General features: G+C 36.6%; 1 protein-coding gene across 3 annotated transcripts in view; it reads right to left on the bottom strand.

The window, feature by feature from the left end:
- The window catches only part of AKT3 (AKT serine/threonine kinase 3), a 310,972-nt gene that overhangs the window by 133,767 nt on the left and 151,929 nt on the right, over window positions 1-25,276 (bottom strand). For all 3 annotated transcript variants that reach the window (XM_078077906.1, XM_078077905.1, XM_078077907.1), the window contains 2 exons: window positions 17,135-17,246; window positions 1,179-1,323 (listed from right to left, as the gene is read on the bottom strand). In XM_078077906.1, coding sequence (XP_077934032.1) covers window positions 1,179-1,323; window positions 17,135-17,246 — 257 coding nt within the window. The remainder of the gene's footprint in view (window positions 1-1,178; window positions 1,324-17,134; window positions 17,247-25,276) is intronic.

The raw sequence follows: 25,276 nt of genomic DNA, 5'->3' as shown, positions 1-25,276 counted from the left end.
GAGTTCTCAGACATTTGACCAAGATCAAACAAAGAATATTATTATAATTAGAAGAGATTTCAGATGAGGAGAGAGTAATTAACAAACTCTAGGTTGTGATGGTATAACTTCATCAAGTTCACGTGTTTAGCACTTGGAAAAAGGAGGATTTGAACTCAAGCAGTCTAACTCCAAAGAGTTCTTAATCATTATGCTAAGACCAAATCACATGGGTAATTACATTAAAAACTAGTGTTTTCCTACATGAAGATTAAATTTATAATTCATTATAACAAATACATTCTAACATAATAAATGGCATGTTCATTTACTTTGAACACTTAGATCTTTAATCTTAAAGTACCATTTTCATACAAGGAAGTTGTTTTTTAATTTTCTTTTTTTTTAAGAAGATTTATTTACTTATTTGAGAGAACAAGCAGGGGGAGAGGGAGTGAGAGAATCTAAAGCAGACTCCCCGCTGAGCACAGAGCCCAATGAGGGGCCCGATCCCAGGACCCTGAGACCATGACCTGAGCCAAAATCAAGAGTCGGACGCTTAAGTGACTAAGCCACCCAGGCACCCAGCTTTTTAATTTTCTATAGCAATGAAAACATAATTTGTAATTCCATCAATATGTAAATTGGCATTTATTAATCTGGAGCACTCAGGGAAGGAAAACACTTTTCCCTCACTGGCTCGGGAGCAAGCCATTAAAATAAAAAGCTATTATTTCTCAGACTATTCACTTTCCTGCTGATATTAGTGAGGCTGGGGCATCAGGTAGGAAGCACACCAGAACCATTTCTGCTTCTGCTTTGAGCATACAAAATACCAAATGGAAAATGACCAAATCATTAGGGAAAACATTATTCCCAAGTTCTAAAATGGTATTAAAAACAATAAGAAAAAAATGCAGATTATAAATCAGCACAATGGCACTTCAGTTAACAAGTACCCCCAAAGCCCTATCGGCTGTCAGTGTTAAGGCCGAACCATGAAAATGAGGTGACGTTTAAATTACTTGGTCTTAAACAATGACAGGTATTTCAGATTTACCAGGATAAACACCATCCACACCTATATATTTGAATAACGTAAGATCATCAGCCAACACTTCTTGCAAATGGCAATTTTTAGCATATTTCTTCCACACACATACACTGTGCTGAGTAGGGAATAAATTACTATTCTCTACCTTTCTTTTATGATGGGTTGTGGAAGCATCCATCTCCTCCTCCCCTATATTATCAATTTGTGAAGTTGGACTACAATTCATTCTCTCCTCTTCTTGTCTCTGAAGTCTGTCTGCTACAGCCTGAATAGCTTCTGTCCACTCTTCCCTATAAAAACAAGTACAGTTTCCCATTAATAAAGATGGTAAATGATTCAATTATTTCCCTTTCATAAAATATGACATCAACACAACTAAAGTCTATTCCAGGATAATATACACACACATATGTAAATATAACCTCCCATCCTTACTCAAAGGTGAAACTAATCCCAAAAGCATTTAACATTACAGATCTTACAATTGTAGGAGCATTTATTTAAGAGTAGAAGAAAAAAGAAGGAAAGGATTATATGAAAATTCAGTTAAAACCCTTTAAAAGTACAGTTAAATTTTATTACCTATCCACATCTTACCTATAAAGTAAATTGACCCCCCAAAGCTTGCTGCCCCTTGAAAAACTTTTTTTGTCTAGCCATTGTTAAATTCATCATTGACATAGTCAAGATCTTTACTGTGGTCCAACAGAAGTTCCAAGAAAAGGTTTTCAAAGCCAAGGCCTTTCACTGTTCCCAAATCACAGATAAGTTAAAAAAAAAAAAGTCATAGTTTGTAGGTAAAATAGTAAGTCTCAGGAGCACTGGGTGAAATTTGTATTATCAGATCAAGAATCATTCATTTCCATATAAATTTTTGAATCAGTGTGTGTTAAAGTCTGTTAGAATTTTGAGTGGAATTGTATTAAATCTATGGATCAATTTGGGGTAGATTACTATCTGAAAAACTTAAATTTTTCACTCCATAAAGATAGTATAGTCTTCATTTATTTAGGTCTTTAATCTCCCAATGCAATCTTTTGTGACTTTCTGTGAAAATGTCTTGCATATTTTAAATTTATTCAGAAGTATTTTATTTTTTAAAAATTATTTATTTTTCATTGAAGTATAGTTGACATACAGTATTACATTAATTTCAGGTGTACAACATAGTTATTCAACACTTACATGCACTATGAAATGCTCACCACATAAATGTAATTACCTTCTGTCATCTACAAAGTTATTACAATATTATTGACTATATGTGCTATGCTGTATTTTACACCCCTGTGACTGACTTACTTTCTGTTAAGTCTTCTTTGGAAAAATGTCTATTCAAGCCCTCAGCTCATTTTTTAACCAGATTATTTGGGAGTTTTTGGTTTGAGTTGTAAGAGTTCTTTGTATATCTTGGGTATTAACTCTTTATCAGATATGTCATTTGCAAATATCTTCTCTCATTCAGTAGGTTGCCTTTTTGTTTTGTTGATTGTTTCCTTTGTAAAGGCATTTTAGTTTGATGCAGTTTCAATTGCTTATTTTTGCTTTTGTTGCCCTTGCCTTAGAAGACAGATCCAAAAAATACTGCTGAAACCATTGTCCAAAGGTTACCACTTATGTATTCTTTTAGGGGTTTTATCATTTCAGGTCTTATATTTTGGTATTTATTCCAGTTTGAGTTTATTTTTGTATATGATGTAAAAAAAAAAAAAAAAAAGTGGTCCAGTTTCATTCTTTTGCATTGGCTGTTCAGTTTTCCCAACACAATTTACTGAAAAACTGTCATTCCCTATTGTATATTCTAGCATACTCTGTTATAGATGAAATGACAAAATAAGTGTGGGTTTATTTCTGGGCTGTCCACTGTGTTCCCATTGATCTGTGTGTCTATTTTTGTGCCAGCACCATACTGTTTTGATTACCATAGCTTTGTACTATATCTTGAAATCTGGGATTGTGATACTACCAGCTTTGTTCTTCTTTCTCAAGATTGTTTTTGCTACTCAGGGTCTTCAGTGGTTCCATATAAATTTTAGTTCTATGAAAAAATTATTGATATTTTGATAGGGTTTGCAATGAATCTGTAGATTGCTTCAGGTAGTATGAACATTTTAACCATATTAATTCTTCTAACCCGTGAACATGGTATGTCTTTCCAATTATTTGTATCACCTTCCACTTCTTTCCTCAGTGTCTTACAGTTTTCAGAGTGCAGGTTTTCACCTCCTAGGTTAAATTTATTCTTTTTGAACCAATTGCAAATGGGACTGTTTTCTTAATTTCTCTTTCTGATAGTTCCTTGTAAGTGCATTGAAATGCAACAAATTTCTACATGTTACTTTTTTATCCTGCAACTTTACTGAATTCATTTATTAGTTCTAATAGTTTTCTTGGTCAAGTTTTAGGGTTTTCTTTTTTTTTTTTAATTTTTATTTGACAGAGAGAGACACAGTGAGAGAGGGAACACAAGCAGGGGGAGAGGGAGAGGGACAAGCAGGCTTCCCGCTGAGCAGGGAGCCCAAAGCGGGGCTCGATCCCAGGACCCTGAGATTGTAACCTGAGCCGGAGGCAGACGCTCAACAACTGAGCCACCCAGGTGCCCCAAGTTTTAGGCTTTTCTATATTTAGTATCAGTCACCTACAAAAACTGACAGTTTTACTTCCTCCTTGCCAGTTTGGATGCCTTTTATTTCTTTTTCTTGTCTGACTGCTGGGGCTAACACTTCCAGTATTGTGTTGATTAAAAGGGGTGGGAGTGAACATCCTTGTCTTGCTCCTGATCTTAGAGGAAAAGCTTGGAAATTTTCACCATTAAGTATGATGTTAGCTGTGGGTTTATGGACTTTATTATATTGAGGTACATTCTCTATACCTCTATAGCCATTTTCTTGAAAGTGAATGTATGTTGTATTTTGTCAAATGCTTTTTCTTCACCTATGGAGATGATCATATGATTTTCATCCTGCATTTTGTTAATGTGCTGTATCACACTCACTGACTGTTTTGTGGATATGAAACCATCCTTGCACCCATGGAATAAATCCTATTTGATCATGAGGAATGATCCTTTTAATGTACTCTGAATCTGGTTTGTTAACGTTTTGTGCCAATTTTGCATCTGTGTTCATCAGATACTGGCCTATAATTTTCTTTTTATAGTACATTTGTCTGGTTTTGGAATCACAGTAATGCTGGCCTCACAGAATGAATTTAGAAGCAATCCTTGCTCTTTAATTTTCTAGAATAGTTTGAGAAGAATTGGTATTAAGTCTTCTTTAAATGTTTGGTAGAATTTACCTATGAAGCCATCTGGTCATGGACTTTTTTTACTTACTGGGAGTTATTTGATTACTGATTCGATTCTATTACTACTAATTGATGTCTGTTTAGATTTTCTATTTCCTCCTCTTTCAGTCTTGGAAGATTCTAGTTTCTAGGAATTTATCCATTTCTTCTAGGTTGCCTAATTTATTGGCATATAATTTTTCATAGTAGTCATCCCCTTTGTATTTCTGTCAGCTATAATTTTTGGTGTCAGCTACAATTTTTGTTTCATTTCTGATTTTGAGTCCTGTCTTTTTTTTGTTCTTTAAGAGTCTGGCTAAAGGTTTATCAATTTTGTTTTGCTTTTCAACAAACTAGTTCTTAGTTTCACTGATCTTTTGTATTATTCTTTTAAGTCTCCATTTTATTTATTTCCACTCTGGTGTGATTACTTCCTTCCCTCTACTAACCTTGGGGTGTGTTTGTTCTTCTTTTTCTAGATCCTTAGGAGTAAGGTTAGATTGTTTGAGATTTTCCTTGTTTTAGTTGTTTTTTGGTAGGCCTGTATCATTGGAAATTTGCCTCTCATAACTGCCTTTGCTGGGTAGCGAAGATTTTGAACTGTTGTATTTCCATTTTCATTTGTCTGCATCTATTTTTTTTTTAATTTTCTCTCTGTTTTCTTCATTGACCCATTGGTTGTTTAGTAGCATATTATTGAAACACCATGTTTGTGGGGTTTTTTTCAGTTTTTTCTTGTAACTGATTTCTAGCTTCATATTGTTGTGGCTGGGAAAGATGGTTGATATGATTTCAATCTTTTCAAACTTATTAAACTTATCTTCTTAAACTTGTTTTGTGGCTTACTATGTAATCTGTCCTGGAGAATGTTCCATGAGTACTTGAAAATAATGTGTATTCTGTTGTTTTTAGATGGAATGTTCTGTATATATCTGTAAGGTCTGTCTGGTCTAATGTGTCATTCAAGCCACTGTTTCCTTCTTTATTAATTTTTTTTCTGGATAATTTCTCCATTGATGTAAATGAGGTGCCAAAATTCCCTCCTATTATGTTAATTTCTCCTTTTATGTCTGTTAATTTGCTTTATATATTTAGGTGCTCCTAGGTTGGGTGCATACAAATTTATAACCATTATATGCTCTCGTTGGCTTGATCCCTTCATCATTATATTATGCCCATCTAGGTCTCTTGTTACAGTCTTTGCTTGAAAGTCTATTTTGTCTGATATGAGTACTGTTACTCCAGCTTTTTTTTTTTTCCACTTCCATTTGCACAGTATATGTTTTTCCAGCCCTTCACTTTCAGTCTGTATGTGTCTTAAGGTCCGAAGTAAGTCTCTTGTAGAGAGCATATAGTTGGGTCTTATTTTATTTTTTTCCTCATTCAGTCACCCTTTATCTTTTGATTGGAACTTTAAGTCTGTTTACATTAAAAGTAATTATTGATAGGGATGTACTTATTGCCATTTGTTGGCATATGACAACTGGCATGTAACCGTTTTCTGGTTGTTTTGTAGTTTTTCTTGGTTCCTTTCTTCTTCTCTTACTCTCCTCCCTTATGATTTTATGATTTTCTTGAGTGCTAAGCTTGGATTCTTTTCTCTTTAGGTTTTGTATCTATTAAAGATTTTCAGTTTGTGGTTCATATAAGGTTCACATATAACACCCTATGTATATAGCAGTCTATTAAAGTTAATGTTCAATTAACTTTAACACATTCTGAAAGCACCATATTTTTATTACCGCTCTCCACATTTTATGTATTTGACTTCACATTTTACATCTTTATTTTGTATATCCATTAATTATTGTAGATATAATTGATTTTATTACTTTAATCTCAATCTTCATACTAGTTTTATAAGTGATTGATCTACTACCTTTACCATATGTTTGCTTTTACCAGTGAAATTTTTCTTTAATAATTTTCTTAGTTCTCATTATGGCCTTTCTTTTCTTCTTAAAAAAGTCCCTTTAACATTTCTTATAAGGCTAGTTGAGTTGTGATGAACTTTACTTTTATTTGTCTGGGAAACTCTTTTCTCTTTCCCTCTACTGTGAATGACAACCTTGCTGGGTAGAGTATTCTTGGTTGTAGTTTTCTTCCTTTCATCACTTAGTTTATATCATGCCACTCCCTACTGGCCTGCAAAGTTTCTGCTGAAAAATCAGTCTTATGCCATTTTCCTTTTATATAACTTGCTGCCTTTAAGATTTTTTCATCTTTAATTTTTGACATTTTAATTATTATGTGTCTTGATGTGGATCTCTTTGGGTTTATCTTGTTTGGACTCACTCTGCTTCCTGGACCTGGCTGTCTGTTTCCTTCTCCAGGTTAGAAACTTTTCAACTATTAGTTCTTCAAAGAAGTTTTCTTTCCCCTTTTCTCTCTCTTCTCCTTTGAGAACCCTATAATGCAAATGTTACTAAGCTTGATGTTGTCCCTTACATATCTTCGTATTTTTAGATTCTTTTTACTCTTTGCTCTTCAGCTTGAGTGTCTTTCACTACTTTCAGATTGCTGATCTGTTCTTCTGCATCCTTTGGTCTGCTGTTATTTCCTCTAAGTGATTCCTGCTGGGTGTGGAGGGGCAGAAGCGGCTTTGGAGGGGCATCTGCCAGCACAGGTCCACAGAACAGGTGTCTGCAGTGCTAGCAAGGTAGAAGGAGAGTTTCAGAACTGGTGCCTGCCAGCATTGGGCCAACTATGCTGAAAGAGGTCAAGAAAAATGGCACCTGCCAACTCTTCCATTATCGGAGAAAGTTCCTACAGATTCTTGATCCTCCAACACAACCCTACAATTGGTCAATACATCTCTCACATATAGCCCAGAAGCTTTCAAACTACTGCCTCTGTACTGGGTCTCAAAGTGAGTGATACTGTGCAGAGACCCTTTAAGAGCCTTGTCAGTTATATATAGCTCTCCACCTTTCCTGGAGTTAAGACCCACCAATTTTCAAAGCTCTTGAGTTAAGCCCCACTGATTTTCAAAGCCGGAGGCTATGGAGGCTTGCCTTCCCAGTGCAAATCCCCAGGGCTGGAGTGCCCAGTAGAGGTCCTCACAGAAGACGTCTGCACCTGTGATAGCCCTCCTGCTTGTGGGTCAATGTGTCTAGGGTTTGGTTCCCAAGTTTGTCTCTATACCTCTTATGCTTCTTAATGTGGTTTTTAAAATATGGAAGAGCTGTTCAGTAGTCTTCAGGCTTTACTCAAAGTGAGTTATACTATATATAGCTGCAGCAATGGTGTGTCCATGAGAGGAAGTGATCTCAGGATCTTCCTACTCTACCATCTCCCTTGAACAAAATCAGTTGATTGTTTTCTTAGGATGTTTCTTTCTTTGGCAACATTCTTCACTTTTTAGAGATCCCTTGCTGAGTTACCTATTCCGAACTATTTTTTATGCTATTGTGGAGGCTTTTTAAATTTTTTTTAAGTTTTCTAATTTTTCTTGGTAGTACTTACAAATAAAGTTGGTTTTGTATGTTGACCTTGTACCTTGAAGCCTTATTAACTTGACATATCAGTTCTTCTTTTTTTTGTAGTTTTTAATTTTATTATGTTATGTTAGTCACCATACAATACATCATTAGTTTTTGATGTAGTGATCCACGATCCATTGTTTTCGTATAACACCCAGTGCTCCATGCAGTACGTGCCCTCCTTAATACCCATCACCGGGCTAACCAATCCCCCCTCCCCCCTCCCCTCTAAAACCCTGTTTGTTTCTCAGGTCCATAGTCTCTCATGGTTCATCTCTCCCTCCAATTCCCCCCACCCATTTTTCCCTTCCTTCTCCTAATGTCCTCTATGTTATTCCTTACATTCCACAAATAAGTGAAACCATATGATAATTGACTTTCTCTGCTTGACTTGTTTCACTTAGCATAATCTCCTCCAGTCCCATCCATGTTGATGTAAAAGTTGGGTATTCATCCTTTCTGATGGCTGAGTCATATTCCATTGTATATATGGACCACATCTTCTTTATCCATTCATCTGTTGAAGCACATCTCGGCTCTTTCCACAGTTTGGCTATTGCGGACATTGCTGCTATGAACATTGGGGTGCATATGGCCCTTCTTTTCACTACATCTCTGTCTTTGGGGTAAATACCGAGTAGTGCAATTGCTGGGTCATAGGGTAGCTCTATTTTTAAATTTTTGAGGAACCTCCACACTGTTTTCCAAAGTGGCTGTACCAACTTGCATTCCCACCAACAGTGTAAGAGGGTTCCCCTTTCTCCACAACCTCTCCAACATTTGTTGTTTCTTTCCCTGTCCATTTTGGCCATTCTAACTGGTGTAAGGTGGTATTTCAGTGTGGTTTTGATTTGGATTTCCCTGATGGCTAATGATGAACATTTTTTCATGTGTCTGTTAGCCATTTGTATGTCTTCTTCAGAGAAGTGTCTGTTCAGCTCTTCTGCCCACTTTTTGACTTGATTATTTGTTTTTTGGGTGTTGAGTTTGAGAATTTCTTTATAGATTTTGGATACCAGCCCTTTATCTGTAGTGTCATTTGCAAATACCTTCTCCCATTCTGTGGGTTGCCTCTTTGTTTTGTTGACTATTTCCTTTGCTGTGCAGAAGCTTTTTATCTTCATGAAGTCCCAAAAGTTCATTTTTGCTTTTGTTTCACTAGCTTTTGGAGATGTATCTTGAAAGAAGTTGCTGTGGCCGATGTCAAAGAGGTTACTGCCTATGTTCTCCTCTAGGATTTTGATGGATTCCTGTCTCACATTGAGGTCTTTCATCCACTTTGAGTTTATCTTTGTGAATGGTGTTACAGAATGGTCGAGTTTCATTCTTCTGCATGTGGCTGTCCAATTTTCCCAGCACCATTTACTGAAGAGACTGTCTTTTTTCCATTGCATGTTTTTTCCTGCTTTTGACATATCAGTTCTAATACCTTTTATTTTTCTGGATTTTCTACACATGCAAACATGTCTACAAATAAGAGCAATTTTGCTTCTTCCTTTCCAATCTATTTGCCTTTTACTTATTTTTCTTGCCTTATAATGCCCTATAGCAGACCATTAGTACAATGTTAAATAATAGTGGTGAGAGAAGACATTCTTACTCTGTTCTAGATCTTAGAGAGAAAGCACTGAAGCTTTTACCTTTAATTATCACATAAGCTGTAGGTTTTTTATAGATAGAAGTTGAGTAAGTTCCCTTCTATTCCTTGTCAGCTGAGTGTTTTAGTTAGAAAGGGTTTTGAATTTTGGCAGATGCTTTTTCTGCATCTGTTGAGATGACCATGTAGTTTTTCTACTTTATCCTCTGAATATAGTTAATTTAGTTTAATGATTTCAGATGATAATGCAACTGAACTCTTGGATATACTCCATTTGGTCATGATGTATTATTCTTTTTTTAGTTTTTTTAAATTTTTTATTGTTATGTTAATCACCATACATTACATCATTAGTTTTTGATGTAGTGTTCCATGATTCATTGTTTGTGTATAACACCCAGTGCTCCATGCAGAACATGCCCTCTTTAATACCCATCACCAGGCTAAACCATCCTCCCACCCCCCTCCCCTCTAGAACCCTCAGTTTGTTTTTCAGAGTCCATCATCTCTCATGGTTTGTGTCCCCCTCTGATTTCCCCCCCTTCATTCTTCCCCTCCTATCTTTTTTTTTTTAACATATATTATATTATTTGTTTCAGAGGTACAGATCTGTGATTCAACAGTCTTACACAATTCACAGCACTCACCATAGCACATACCCTCCCCAATGTCTATCACCCAGCCACCCCATCCCTCCCATCCCCCACCATTCCAGCAACCCTCAGTTTGTTTCCTGAGATTAAGAATTCCTCATATCAGTGAGGTCATATGATACATGTCTTTCTCTGATTGACTTATTTCACTCAGCATAACACCCTCTAGTTCCAACCATGTCCTTGCAAATGGCAAGATCTCATTCCTTTTGATGGCTGCATAATATTCCATTGTATATATATATCACATCTTTACCCCAAAGATACAAATGTAGGGATCCGAAGGGGTACGTGCACCCCGATGTTTATAGCAGCAATGTCCGCAAAAGCCAAACTGTGGAAAGAGCCAAGATGTCCATTGACAGATGAATGGATAATGATGTATTATTCTTTTTCCACATTTTTGAATTTGTCAAAATTGTGTTAAGAAATTTTGCACTGATGGTCACAAGTATATTAGACTATAGTTCTATCTTCTTATGATAGTTTTGCCTGGTTTTTGAAACAGGAGTGCCCTTATAAAGTAAGTTGGAAAGTGTTCTCTTCTCCATTATTTTCTGAAATAAGACTGTGTAGGACTGGTAATATTTCTTTAAATATTTGACAGAACTCATGAGTGAGGCCATCTGGACTTGGGAGTTTTCTTTGAGGAAAGGTTTTTAAATTATTAACTCAATTCTGTTCATTGACATTGGCTGTTCCAGTTTTCTAATGTTTTCTTGGGTTGATATATTTGTAATTTGTGTCTTCCTTGTCTTTTTTTTCTTTAACAATCTTCTAAGACGTTTTCCATTCTTTTAGTTTTTTTCAAAGAATTAGCTTTGGTTTATTGATTACTATTTTTGTTTTCTATTTCACTGATTTTTAGCTCGAATGTTCCCACTTGATGTTTGCTTTGGGTTTACTTTATTTTTCTAGTTTCTTAAAAAGAAAGCTTAGGTTATTGACTTAACTTTCTTCTTTCCAAGTATAGGCACTTATTGTTATAAATTTCCCTCTAAGCATTCACAAATTTTTATATGCTTTATTTTCATTATCCTTCAATAAAAATGATTTTCTAATGGCTCCTGCGAATTTTGTTTTTGACCCAATGATTTTTAAGAGGTATGCTGTTTAATTTCCAAATAGTTGGGAGTTTTTCAGGTTCTTATTCTTACTGATTTCTAAGCAATTCTACTGAAGCCACAAACCATATTTTATATAATTCAATCATGCTAAATATATTAAGAATTGCTTATGATCCAGAATATGAGCTATCTTGGTGAATGTACCATGTGCATTTGAAAACAATGTGTTTTCTCTCACTTTTGGGTGTAGTATTCCATAAATATCAACTACAGCAAGGTGGTTGACAGTATTATCCTATGACTTTGCTGATTTTTTTGTCTAGCTGCTCTATCACTTGCTGGAAAGAATTTAAAAATCTACAAATATAGTTGTGGGATTGTCTATTTTACTCTGTTTAATTCTGTTATGCATGCATACATATTCATGATTGTTACAGCATCCATATCAAATGACACTATTATTATAAAGTGTTCTGGAACTCTCTAGAATATTATTTTATTTTGAAATCTGATATAGCAAATCTCTTCCTGTGGTTACTATTTGCATGATATATTTTTACTAATCCATTTATTTTCAAGTTAGCTATGTCTTTATACTTAAAGTGCATTTCTTATAGACAGCACATAAGTGGGCCTCGTATTTTTAATTCTGAAACTCTGCCTTAACTGCAGTGTTTAACCCATTAATATTTAATGCAATTATTTATATGGTTGCACATAAGTCTACTATTTTACTTTCTTTTATTTCTCTCCTCTTCTTTCTTTTTTCCTGCCTGTTTTTGTTTCATTATTTTAAATTTTCAGAATTCCATTTCATTTTTCGTGTTGGCTTCTCAGCCTTTTTTTTTTTTTTGCATATTTTTATATATAGCATTAACTTCGCACAGTCAACCTACATAATGTACTCTGGATTAATTTTTTATGATTCTATTTCTCCTCATATCAGCATTGTAGTCATCATGTGCTTGCTTTCCTTTTAGCAATTATCCTTGAAGTCATAACATTCATCCTTAATTTAGCAAAGTCTTATATGTCCATACTTTGAAGTCTTCTAAGAAAATGCAGTGATGTCATAAGACATTAACTCCCATTTTTCCCTCAACCTCAATTTATATATTATTACTTTAGATTTTTAATTCTTCACATAATTAAACCACAAAATGTTATTTTTATTCATAAGATCAATATTGCTTTGGTTTTATCAACTTATTTACCATTTTGTTTTTCATTCCTTCCTACATCTCTTCTCCCTGTCTGAAGAATGCTGTTACTGTTTCCTTTTCTGCAAGTCTGCTGGTGAGAAATTCTATCAATTCTGAACTGAAGTTATTGAAATATTTGACTGAAATATTTTCATCTTACTTTCACTCTTGGAAAGTATTTTTGCTCATTAGCATGTATTTTCTTTCAGCACTTTGAGAATATCATTCCATTATCTCTAATTATCATTCCATCCCATATATTCCATGTCAATTATTTCTATTGATATCATCTTTTGGTCTAATTGATGCTCCTTTAAAGGCAACCTATCTTTTTTCTCTATCTGCTTTGAGGATTTTCCCATTGTCTTTGTTTTCAAAAGTCTAATGAGACTAAGTGGGTTTTCTTTGTATTTTTCCTGCATGGGATTTATAGGACTTCTTGAATATGTGGTTTGGTATCTTTAACGATTTTAGAAATTTTTCAGCCATTATCACTACAAATACTTTCTGACCCATTCTTTCACTCTTCCATTTGAGACTCCAATTATGTATACGTAAGACCTTCTTACTACATTCTTTTCATCTTACATTGCCTTCTTATTTATTTTTACTTTCTATCCTTATCTCCATGTTTCATTCTGCATATTCTGTTATAACCTATGTTTAAATTCCTAATTTTCCCCAATGTTAGGCCTAATTTACTGTTAAAACCATCCACCAGCACTCATGATTTTAAGTATCTTGGTTTTCAATTTTAGAATTTCCATTTTATTCTTTTTCATAATTTCTAGCTCTGATGAATTGCCTAGCCTTAACTGTATTTTCCTTGATTATACTCACACAGAGTTCTTTTATATTCTGTCTGATAACTCCATTATCTAGAGAGCCTATGAATCTGATTCAGTTGTCTGTTTTGTCTCTGTGGTTTCTGAATCTTTGAATCTTTGTGTACTTGTTTATTTTTTAATTCGTATCAAACAATGTACATTAAAATGTAAATAGACAGTTTGAGATTACTTATATTTGCTTTTAACAGGTTCCAGGGAGACTAGCAAAAGTGGATCACATTAACCAAATTTAAGACCTAAAATAACTTAAAGCTAGACTTCAATCCTTAAAAGGTAAGTCTAAATCTGAGTTTATCTTTTCTTCTAGTGCCAACCTAAAATGTATTGATGTACCATGACCCCTCTTTGGTAGGCCCTGGATTCCAGAACATGATTCCTAGGTCTGACAGTTACTCCAAATGTCAACATCTCAGACACTTCTAGAATTGGCAGGCATCCCTAGTAAAATAGTGAGCTCTTCTCTCTGGGTTTCACCCTTCCAAAAAGTTTTGGTCCCATAATTCTTCACAGCCAAATTGCCTCGTGTATGTCCTTTTTTTGTTTTTTTTTTGTTTTTAAACACTTTGTCCATCTTTTTGGAGAGTTCTTAGGTGGACTATTGACCTAAATTACCTCATTCACCACAATTAAAATACATATGTATGCTCTGCAAAAAAGTATTGGGCCCAAATATCTCACTAATCAAAGAATTCATGCAATCTTCTAATTCCTAAGTAATGTTGGAAAATGTACTCAACTTGGAAAACAGAATGGAGACCCCCCGGAAGCAAGTAAATTTTTCTATTTAAAGTATATATACTACTTATATGAAAATGAATCAATTTTCTTAAGCTGATCATTTATTTAAAAATAAACATTTAATTAAGATGTCTAATATAAAATGTCTAAAATATATTTAGTATGCTACTAAAGCTCAATAAGCCATACTGTAATATGAACTTACAGTAGTAATAAGGGAAACCCTGATATTGTAAATACGTATAACGAAGTGTTATAGGTAAAATGATAACAAGTTTGCACTGAGAACAGTGGTGTTCTAAGAAAAACAATGTTAAGTTTGGAGTGGGGACCAAAGGAGAGGAATGAGTTGTAAATGGAGAAGTACAAGATGAACTGGTACAGGAAGAAACAAGCAAGGGAAGCTATTTCTGGCATAGGGGCAAAAGAGCCAGAAAGAGCCACAAGCGATGTGAGAGTCACTACAGAATTAGGACTTGGGAAACTATAAGTAGTTCACCGTAGTTGTAACATAAGGGGGTATAAGCATGCACACGAATATGGGTGTGTGAGTGCAGCAGGGTGTCATCGTGGTGACAATGAAAATGATTAGCTCTAAGAAAGGAAAATAATCTGGGTCTATAAAGTGGATGTTCCAGTATAACAAAATAAACTAGACATGAAAAATCATATTTCATAGTTGACAGTGAATAATTTGAAGTGCATTCATTAAAACCAGAGAAAAAAGTGTGTACGCTATCATGAAATTCATTACATATTATTTAAAAACAAAAAAATAACAGACCATCCTACCTGAAAGGAAGAGACAAAGTTACTATTATCTGCAGACGCTATGCCTGCAAAAGCTAAGAACATTTTGGAAAAAAAAAAAAACCAGCAGTAACTGAAGTTTTGCTTTACTACATGTTTGCTTTTACCGGAAATTTTTTCCTTTCTTAATTTTCTTACTTCTAGTTAAGGCCTTTTCTCTCCCTTAGAAGTTAAGAGCTTCATAAGGCTTCTCTAATTAAAACCATGTGGTCTCAGTGCTAGAATGATGGAGAAGTCAAAGGGAAAAAAAAAGAAAAAAAACCTAAAAATACAAATATTTATGTATATGTGCCATCCATAATCAGGGAGGACAGAATGGATTATTCAATGAAAAGAAAAGAAGAACGGAGCTGATACAATGGTCTCATCCTTTGGAAAAAGTAGATTCCAAACTTCTATCATCCAATAAAACAAATAGAAGATTTTTTTTTAGTGAAAGTAGAGATATATATTACATTTACAAAAAGAATGGATTTTAGACTGGCAGACAGAACACAGAAAATACACAGCTTTTCCAGTTCTCACTACATTTTTCTAAGTCTTCATTAACATTAAAGTCATATAAAATCTCTAAGCAGCAGATTCTAGATGAATGTAGAAAAACACACCCCATGGTAAATATAAAGATGCTGTTTTTTCATTTTTACTAAAACTGCTTTCTCCTAGTTATAAATGCAAATAAAAACTGATTGTTCAGGGGCGCCTGGGTGGCTCAGTCGTTAAACGTCTGCCTTCGGCTCGGGTCAGGATCCCAGGGTCCTGGGATGGAGCCCCACGTTGGGCTCCCTGCACCGCAGGAAGCCTGCTTCTCCCTCTCCCAATCCCCCTGCTTGTGTTCCCCCTCTCGCTGTCTCTGTCAAATAAATGAATAAAATTAAAAAAAAAAAAAAAAAAAACTGTTCAGAAAAGTGGTGTGATATGTAAGAGCAGGAACTATTTTAAAGTCTTAAGATATGGCGTAAATCCAGCTTTGCAAACATAAATGGCAAAATTAATCATGCTTCAATGTAAATCCACTAAGAATAATATTTCAAAGACTATACAGTGACATGGGAAAAGTTCCATTCATTCAGCCAGTCAACAAATACTACGCTGGATCCTGGACTATGCTGTAAAGATAGAATATTGAGCAAGGAACCTACGATCCTTGCTAGTCAAGAATCTCACGGTCTAGCGAGAAAGGCAAACAAAGATTACAGTGCTGATATACTTGATATAAAAGGTGCAGGGAGATATGTAGTCTACAGCAGCGGCACCTACCTCATCTACAAGAGTCAGAGAAGGTTTTGTGGGAAATGTGGTATTGGAAGCTCAGATCTGACAGATGAATAGGAATTAGCCCAGTCATGGTTATGGGTGGAACTATAAGCAAACTGAGGACTTAGCAGATAGAAATGCCCAGGAAGACAGGAGTGGACAGGGAGAAAAAGACATATGGAATTGTATATATGCTCAAGACCTAAATACATTTGCAGAGAATAAGACTGGGAGTGTATAAAAGAAAATAAGATCTGTCCTTAACTCTGGTTATAAAATTAGGAGTAATTTCTAGTTCTTTTCTATTTTTCTTTCCTTTCTAAAGTAATCACACATTACCATTTACTGTTTACTGATCGAAAAGCATTACTAAAATAATACTTTACTATTTACTAGGTCTTATGGGAGGTTATTTTTGTTTTAAATCTTAGACAAGTCTCCTAAGACCTGCTTTATTCATTTGGAACATAGGCTAAGTAACATTTAACTTCACAAAGTTGCTGATTTGGATCAACCATGATAACATCTGTGCAGGAAAATGGTTTTGTGGTTGTGGTTGTTGGACTTAACTCAGTTACCACCAGATCAGAGGGTACTAAAACAGAACTGGGGGGGGGGGGGGTTGGGGCAGGGGTTGTAGGAATGCATAGATCAGGAGGATGACAAAATGGCCCAGTGAAGTTGCCACTCCCCTCTAGAGCAATGAGGACAGTCGATGGCATTCAATCCTGGTACTGTTTTTCTCATGGAGCTTAGCCCCAATCTCAGAATCCTTCCCAGCCTAATACTCCAGGCAGCCCCTTACATAATGGCAATGCTACTTGAAACCTTTTGCTATTACTAACCTTAAGATTCCAAATATGAACACAATCAATTCAACCATTTTTAAAGGTAGTTTAGTTATAAAAATGTCCCAATTTATATTTCAATTTTTAAATGTCCTGGTTTTTGTTAAGAAGACTATCTTACAGCAGTTCTAGAGGTTTTGATTTAATATGTTCCAAGCCTCTGTTATTCATCTATTATACCAGAAACAATTATTAAGGGACTATAGGATTTTACAAATATGTTCACATATATTTACAAATGGTGAAGTCAGATACACATATATCTTTATACCGATTGTTGCTTTTTCACGAAATAGGAAAAACAAATTTCTTACCTTTCCTCTGGAGTATCTACATGAAATGTTCTTTCTATAACAGTAGTCCACTGGAGACATCTGATAATAAATGTGTTTGGCTTTGGTCGTTCTGTTTTCATTAACTGGCATTCTAGAAATAACATAAAATGTCTCTTTGAATATACTTATATTTAAGCCACAAAGTAAATAGTCAAGAACGATAGAGCTCTGTTCTAGGTGAAACCACTATAACCTCACAGCTTTCCATGGACCTCCACTCAGGGTGTTCACAACCTGATCTCAGTCTTCTTTTCCAATCCAACACCCATTCTGACCACATGCTCTATTAACCAACCAAACTGGATGACTTAAGTTTCCCCAAATACATCTTGTTCTGCCCTAGCTTTTGCCCCAGCTGCTGGGGCACCTTTGCCCTAGCTGCTCTTACTGTCTGGAATGGTGTCCACTGATTTCACCCCTACCTGCATGTAATCACCTACACTCAAAACCACACCTATCCTTTAAGGCCCAGATCCAATCCTACTCTTCCCATAAAGCCTTTCCTATCAACCTGGTCCTAAACCAAACATTCCCCTCTCCATATTCACATTACTTATTATTGTACCCCTCATTTTCACTATCTTATATTATTATGTATCATTTAAGAAGGTATCCTTACCCCTTACTTAGATTATATAGGGTATAGGCCTCTTGACCATACATACCACCTAAACTCCTAGTAATCACAGCCCGTAGAACCAGCTGGTCAAGAGGGATAAATTATGTCAGGGAATATCTCAGAAGACTTCAAAGAAAAGCAGCATCCTGTAGTGGCTGAGAGTGTGGACTCTAACACCAGTATTCCTGGATTCAACTTCTTTTCCTACCATGTAACCTTGGACAAGTTAATTAATCTCTCCAGTCTTCAAGTATTAAAGGGGAAACAAGCACCTACATCATAAAATTGGTGTGGGAATTAATAATAAATCAGTACAAGACTCAGCATAGCATATGATACATAATTAGTTTTCAATAGATGTTAGCTATTATCAGGTGTATACCAGAGCTGGTCTTTAAGGATACATGGTATTGGACAATAAGACAAAGTAGGGTAGGGTTGTTTACTGACACTGCTCTTTGGAAGAAACAATTTCCCTGCAGCTGACAAAGTCAACTGTGTTTTCTCAGTGTCTGCCTGTTCTGTCCTATTCCATCATTAGCAACTATCAACTACCATCTCTAAGTCTCTATAGGACCTAGGCGTTAGCCACATTGGACTAGTTCATGGACTCCTCGCACCAAAAAAGATCATTCACCTAGGATCTCTGCTTAGTTTTTTTCTCTTTTCTAACAAGGTTTCATGGTTTCAGCCATCATCATCTCTTGGTTGACCAATATAAAAATCTGAAATTCTTTCCATCTTGGATCTGTATTTTGTGATACCCGTGATTAACTATACAGTGGATGTATCTACCTGGTTGAATTACTGGTTCCTAAAACCCACTATCTTTCCTCCTGATCCTGTTCCTTCTCCTGGCTTTCCTAACTTTCCTGTCATCCAGACTGAAGACACGGGGTGCTCTTGTTTGATATTGGTAATATATGCCATTACCTGGCTTTTACCAGGGATGGAGTTCTACTTCAGACTCTCACTGCTGAATGCCTCAGCCTCCCCGGGTGCCATAAAGCTCTTCCTACGCAGAAACATGGAAGGGCTAGATCCATTACTCAAAGCTAGAAAGCGTATCCTAAAAGACGTCGGAACTCGGGACTTGTCGTGATGAGCACAGGGGGAGGTATAGAAGTGTTGAATCACTATACTGTGGCTCCTGAAACGAATATTACACTGTATATTAGCTAACTGGAATTTAAATAAAAACTTTAAAAAAAAAAAAGACACCTGAACTCGTCCAAAAGCGAATGGATCTCTCCTACCCTTGGTCTCCTGCCCACCTCGGCTTCCACTCCCTCCATCTCAGCCGGCAACACCTCCATCCTCTCAAGTACTCAGGTCAAAAGCCCTGGGCTCACCCTAAGTCCTCCTCTCTCGTCTCCTACCTCATTCTGGAAATCCTGTTGGCTCCGCTTTCAAAAGATATCCAGTATCACTTCTCATCTCTTCCACTATTATCGGAACAAATCACCATTATCTCTCACGTGAGTACTCTGAAAACTCTAGAACAGCTCTCCCTGCCCCTCACTACAGTCTGTTCTCAACACATGCAGCAGAAACCTTCTTAACATGATCAACTGCAGAAAAAAAAATATATACATCCTGCAGTGTTTCCAATTCACTAAGAATAGAAAACAAAGGCCTTCCAATGATCAACAGGGCCTCTATGTGATCTGGGGCTCCCATCCACTCCACTTAAGTTCCTGACCTCCTCACCTAGTTAGTATTCTCTCTCAGGCCCCTCTGCAGCCCACCCACTTCCCTGCGTTTCCTCGAATACGTCCTGCACCTCCTCTCCCAGCACTCTGTCCCCTCACACAGCCCACAGATAACGCCTCACCACCTTCAAGTCTCAGATCAGACCTCACCTTTTCATGGACGCCTACCTTGACCGTGCTACTAAACTCTGTGATCTGCACCCCTCATCCAGACTCCCCCACCCCTCTTACCTGCTCTACTTTTTATTTCACACCATGTTATCTTCAAACACATGAAATGACTAACTTAGTATCTTTTTTGCTTCCTGTCTCCTCAACAAGAATGTAAGCTCCACTGATATATTCTTAGCACTAAGAACTGTGCCCATCTGTGCCTAAACAGTGTCTATTTTTTTTAAAAGATTTTATTTATTTATTTGACAGAGAGAGAGAGAGAGTACAAGCAGGGGGAACGGCAGAGGGAGAGGGAGAAGCAGGCTTCCCGCTGAGCGGGGAGCCCGATGCGGGACTCGATCCCAGGACCCTGGGATCATGACCTGGGCCAAAGGCAGACACTTCACCGACCAAGCCAACCAGGCACCCCAACGGTGTCTATTTTTCCTGATAGCAGACACTTAATGAATGAATATTGTCCAAATGGATGAATTCTGATAGTACTAATCCAACAAGAAGGTAATTTTGATGACATAAGAAAGAGGAGTAAACTTCTGGAGCAACTTCTTTATGCAGTCAAGAAAGGATGGGATCTGCTGGACAAGTAGAGGGCTGGCTCTAGTCAGGAGTACAGGCAGTTTAGTGACAGAACAAGACATGGAGACAAAAGGGCCCAAATGCAGTCAAGGGTATACATGGCAAGCAGGAACTGATAGAAATGATTTTGTTGCTCCTATTGTTCTCAGTGAATTAGGGTGTAAAGCCATCTTTAAGAATCAGGTTGGAAGAAGATGCACCAGTGCTTTGTGAAGAAAGTCTCCAATAGCCTTCTAGGAGAATGAAAGAGCAAACAGACTAGGGAAATATAACATGACAGCGGGGCAGCATCAGGAACCCACTGGAATGGAATGATCAAGAATTCAAGCTAGTGCCAAGGATCATGGTTGTGTATTTTCCCCAGATACATTCAGCTACATGGGTGCAGGTGGGGCACAGAGAACTGGATTTCAGCAAAGCTGTAATTTAACCAAGTAAGTTTGGCAAAGCAAGAAAGAGAAGAGAGGATGCAAGACATCTTGGTTGAATCAACTGATGAATTTAAACTGGGTAAGGAGGAAAACGAGAACCTGGTGGTGTGTAAGATAATGAAAAGGTGGTAGATTTGACAGGTCATAAAATCTATTGTTTCACAGTGAGATATTGTACAGCAATGTTACACACCTTTTGAGACCTGAATGTTAAAAAATACCAAATACAGAATGCCAATTTATATTCTTGTTTGAAATCTGAAAGTTTTAAAATACCAACACTATAAGTAGGCATGGTTTACATCTGTCCCTATAAAGCACAGACCCAATCCGATTCTCTTTGAAGACCACTGTTCTTCCAATATAGTTCCTTCTTCACAAAACTCCTATTAAGTTTCTGGCCAGGGTTTAATCCAGGTTAACGTGATGTCCTAGTAGAAATTAGGAATTATGGGCCCCACACTCCCCCACAGCGTGTGTGACGTGACAGCACGTGAGGGGACACCATTAATACTTCATGAGAAGTGACTGAGTGGCATTTAATGTAAAGAACGGAGGACAGACACTTCAAAGATGAGCAGGTTTCAATCAGGTCCTTCTGAAGCCTAGTTGAACAAAAATGTTACTATGAACAAGCAGTAAAATAGAAATAAGCCTGTATATTTTTTGATATACTCTATAAATGAATCCTATTTCTAAATAACACTAAATTGAGACGATAAAAGAGACGAGCAGCTACCAAAACTGACTCAACATATTTAAGTGGTATTTGGGTCAGTACCAAGAGAAGAGGACACTCCACCACCAAGTCCCAGGGTTTACTGCTGTACAGAAAACAGAAACAAATGTAGTTAAAGAGCTGAATCTGAATTCAGAACACTTGACACTTTAAATCACCATGTTTGAACAAGTGGGCCAGGAAACAGAAAAACTTTGGGTTCTTTTATGCTAGCCATAATATAAAATCATGAACACATCCTATAGCTCCCCCTAAAATGAAGAAAAATATGGAAGTTTTCAGAACATGGTTCATGTTTGAACTCCCATTCTTACAGGAGACTCTTACTTTTTTTTTTTCCCAATATTACGTTTTTTTTAAAAAATTTAAATTCAATTAGCCAACATATATTAGTTTCAGATGTAGTGTTCAATAATTCATGAGTTGCATATAACATCCAGTGCTCATCACATCACATGCCCTCCTTAATGCCCATCGCCCAGTTACCCCATCCTCCCCCACCTCCCCTCCAGCAACCCTCAGTTTGTTTCCTAGAGTCGAGAGTCTCTCATGGTTTGTCTCCCTCTCTGACGACTTCCCATTCAGTTTTCCCTCCCTTCCCCTATGATCTTCTGTGCTGTTTCTTATTTTCCACATATGAGTGAAACCATATGATAATTGTCTTTCTCTGACCTACTTCACTCAGCATTAATACCCTCCAGTTCCATCCACTCTTCTTCTTAAAGGGAATGGTAGCTAATAAACAGATTAGCCAATATTTCTTTAGAAGAATATTTTCCTTTTAATTATGTAAACGTTCTCAATTCAAGCTGGGCCACATTAAAATTTTAAAACCCAAAGCAGAAGCTTCAAATAACAATTCTGAAAAGCTATTACTCGAATAATTAGCTAGAATTTCTGGAACTATTTAACACACAAGAAAAAAGCATGTGTTCTTATATAAAATGCCAGGTAGCTAACTTTTATTATATCACAGCCCATAATACTTTCCAGCAAAGTATTTGTTACACTGGTACTTGAATTAGTTATAATAAACTCACCTGAGCAAGTTAAACTACAAGCTAAATTTCAAGTGTTCTGCTTATTTTTACACATTCTGAACCACAGACGACCAAGTTTATTTGAAGCTGTAATTACTTTGTAAACTGGAGGCCAATTAAAGGGACGGTAACACGCCAGATCAAAAAAATACATGCCGAAAAGAATTTTTATATCACCTGTTCAGAATTTATTAAAAATATTAGATTTTATTTCAACCTCTAGAACCCTTTAAATGCTAATTTCTTTCTTTTAAAAATAAGTTCTACTAATATTCAATGTGAAAAACAAAGGCATAAGACTCTATTTATAATTAAATCACATAATGAAATAACGCTGTCAGTTATAATGATTATACCGAGAGTGTATTTTTGAGCCCCCAGATATAATACTATTGTGGATATTCTTTAAAGGGGCCAGAAAGCATTTCTTCCTTTTGTTTAAAGTTTTTACTATCTGGGAGTACAAAAGCATAGGGTGTAATTAAGACTCAACACATCAGTCCTAAAGAGATTCATTCAGTCCAGAGAGAGCGAGGAGTGTGGCAGGTGCACTGGTAAAGAGCGGGTCCCATGGAGGATATCTGTTCTGTGATCACTATGTGCCAGGCCCCACAGGCACTGATGGGTCCTCAGTGTCCCCCATTTCATCCAGAGGACAAGCCTACGAGGTGTTCTTGTCCTCCGTTCCATAAATGAATGAACTGAGACTAGCCAAACAACTTGCCCCAAAACACACAGTTTGCAAGAAACTGTATAGGGATCTACCCTCAGGTCTACCTGAATCCAAATTCCATGCTCTTCTGGAGAGAATAAACTGCTAGGAAAGTGTCTTAAAGACTCAGTAGCCATCTGTCCAAGGGATGGGACCGTCTGCTCCATCTTCTACACCTCCCCATACCTTCCCTACAAAGAAATCCAGGACATTTTTCACCTGAGAGAGCCCCAATGTGTTTGCCCCTGGCTCTGAACACAGCCTAAGGATGGACAGGTATGAGGATTATCCCCTAGCAGGATCCGGACCTGGGTACTTCCTGTTTCTCCAAGTAGGCATGTAGAGGGAAGGTGACTGAGAATGAAGAGCAGAAGGGAAAGAAGTAGGTAGTAAGAAGGCAACAAAACCTCTGGGTGCTCTTGCTGCTGGGTCTCACACCCTGCAATACCAATAAAGCTAGTAAGATTTTTCAATTATTGATGATGTGAAAAGTAATCGCCAAACTTGCACTGATCCAGCTCCATGTTTCTAGCAGTTTCTGTATGAAATATCTCCCTATTAACCCAGAGTCAACATAGCCTTCTCCATCTAAGGAGATAGGACAGAAATCCAAGACGTTCTTACATTGTATTTCATAACACAACAAGTTCTTTAAATGAGTGGAGTAAGATTGGCTTACTAACACTATACTGCACTCTAGAAGATGTTTTTCACTTTATGATACACACTTCAAATTCTAACATTTTAATTACCATAAACTTCATTACTCTGGTTTTAACATGGGATACTATTTGTGGACTGAAATCATGACATATTAAAGTGAACCTCTCCTGATACATTTTTCTTTAATGAATATGATCACCACAGATACCACCATTTACCGGAAGTAGACTTTCAGAGCCAACATGTTTCCCATCAGCGTTTCTCCATCTTGTCTTGTCCACCAAATCCTGCCTCTAATTAAACAAACAAAGGGAACACATCCAGGGTCCTCTGGAATAACTGCTTTCTGCCCACACTCTGCATACTTGAAATTTCAAGTAAAAATATACTATGGTCACTGTGGGACAATAATTAAGATACAAAACGACATAAGGCATTTATTTACTAACAAGAGTTACAAGAGGCATGCAAACATCTAGGGGACTCAAAACATATGACCAGGCAAGTTGCTTTTTGGTTTTGTTTTCTGCAGTATAATAGCCATGGACTCTTTTTTCTTTTTTTTTAATTGTGGTAAACAACAACAACAAAGCACAAAACATAAAATTTACTTTAACCCTTTTCACATGTACAATTCTATGGCATTATGTACATTCACAATGTTCTGTGGCCAAGCTGGTTTTTGAACTCATTGCTTTATTTATTCTCATTGTACAAATCATCTATGCTTACTGTAGAAAAAGTCATAAACAGGGATAGCTAAAACTAAAAGAAAATTAACCATCATCCTACCACACAGGCATAAACCTTGTTAATGTTCTAATGTATATTCTTTCCGATCTTTTCTAAGCAGTTTTTTTTAAGTAACAATGAGACCAGGGGCACCTGGGTGGCTCAGTCAGTTAAGCATCTGACTCTTGGTTTCAGCTCAGGTCATGATTTCAAGGTCCTAGGATCGAGCCCTGCATCAGGCTCTGTGCTCAGTGGGGAGTCTGCTTGAGATTCTCTCTCCCTCTGTGCTTCCCACTCATGCTGTCTCTGTCTTTCTCTTTCCAAAATAAATAAATAAATCTTAAAAAAAAAGAGAGAGAGAGACCATAACATATGGGACATATTAGGTAAGTGCTCTGCTCATTTCATATGTTGTGAATTTTTCATTTCAGTAAATGAAGGTTTTTAACATCCTATTGAACAGTGGCACAGAGCCCTACTATATTCAGATATCACAGTAGGTAGTTTGTTATAATAACCCACAAAACAAATAGAAGTGGATTATCAGATGTAAACAGGATGACATCTAACCATTTTAACATAGCTTGCTATTGGGTACGGTGTTAAAATCTGAAAAATAATCGTAAGCACCAGTTTTAACTAAACAAGAAAAACTAATTTAGATTTAGAATATGATGAAAGTGGGATTTAATAGCAGAATTTTAAAAGAATTTGACAAAATGT

The sequence above is a fragment of the Halichoerus grypus genome, chromosome 7 (assembly GCF_964656455.1).
Source record: "Halichoerus grypus chromosome 7, mHalGry1.hap1.1, whole genome shotgun sequence".
Taxonomy (NCBI): Eukaryota; Metazoa; Chordata; class Mammalia; order Carnivora; family Phocidae; genus Halichoerus; species Halichoerus grypus.
This window is presented reverse-complemented; position numbering and strand designations above follow the sequence as displayed.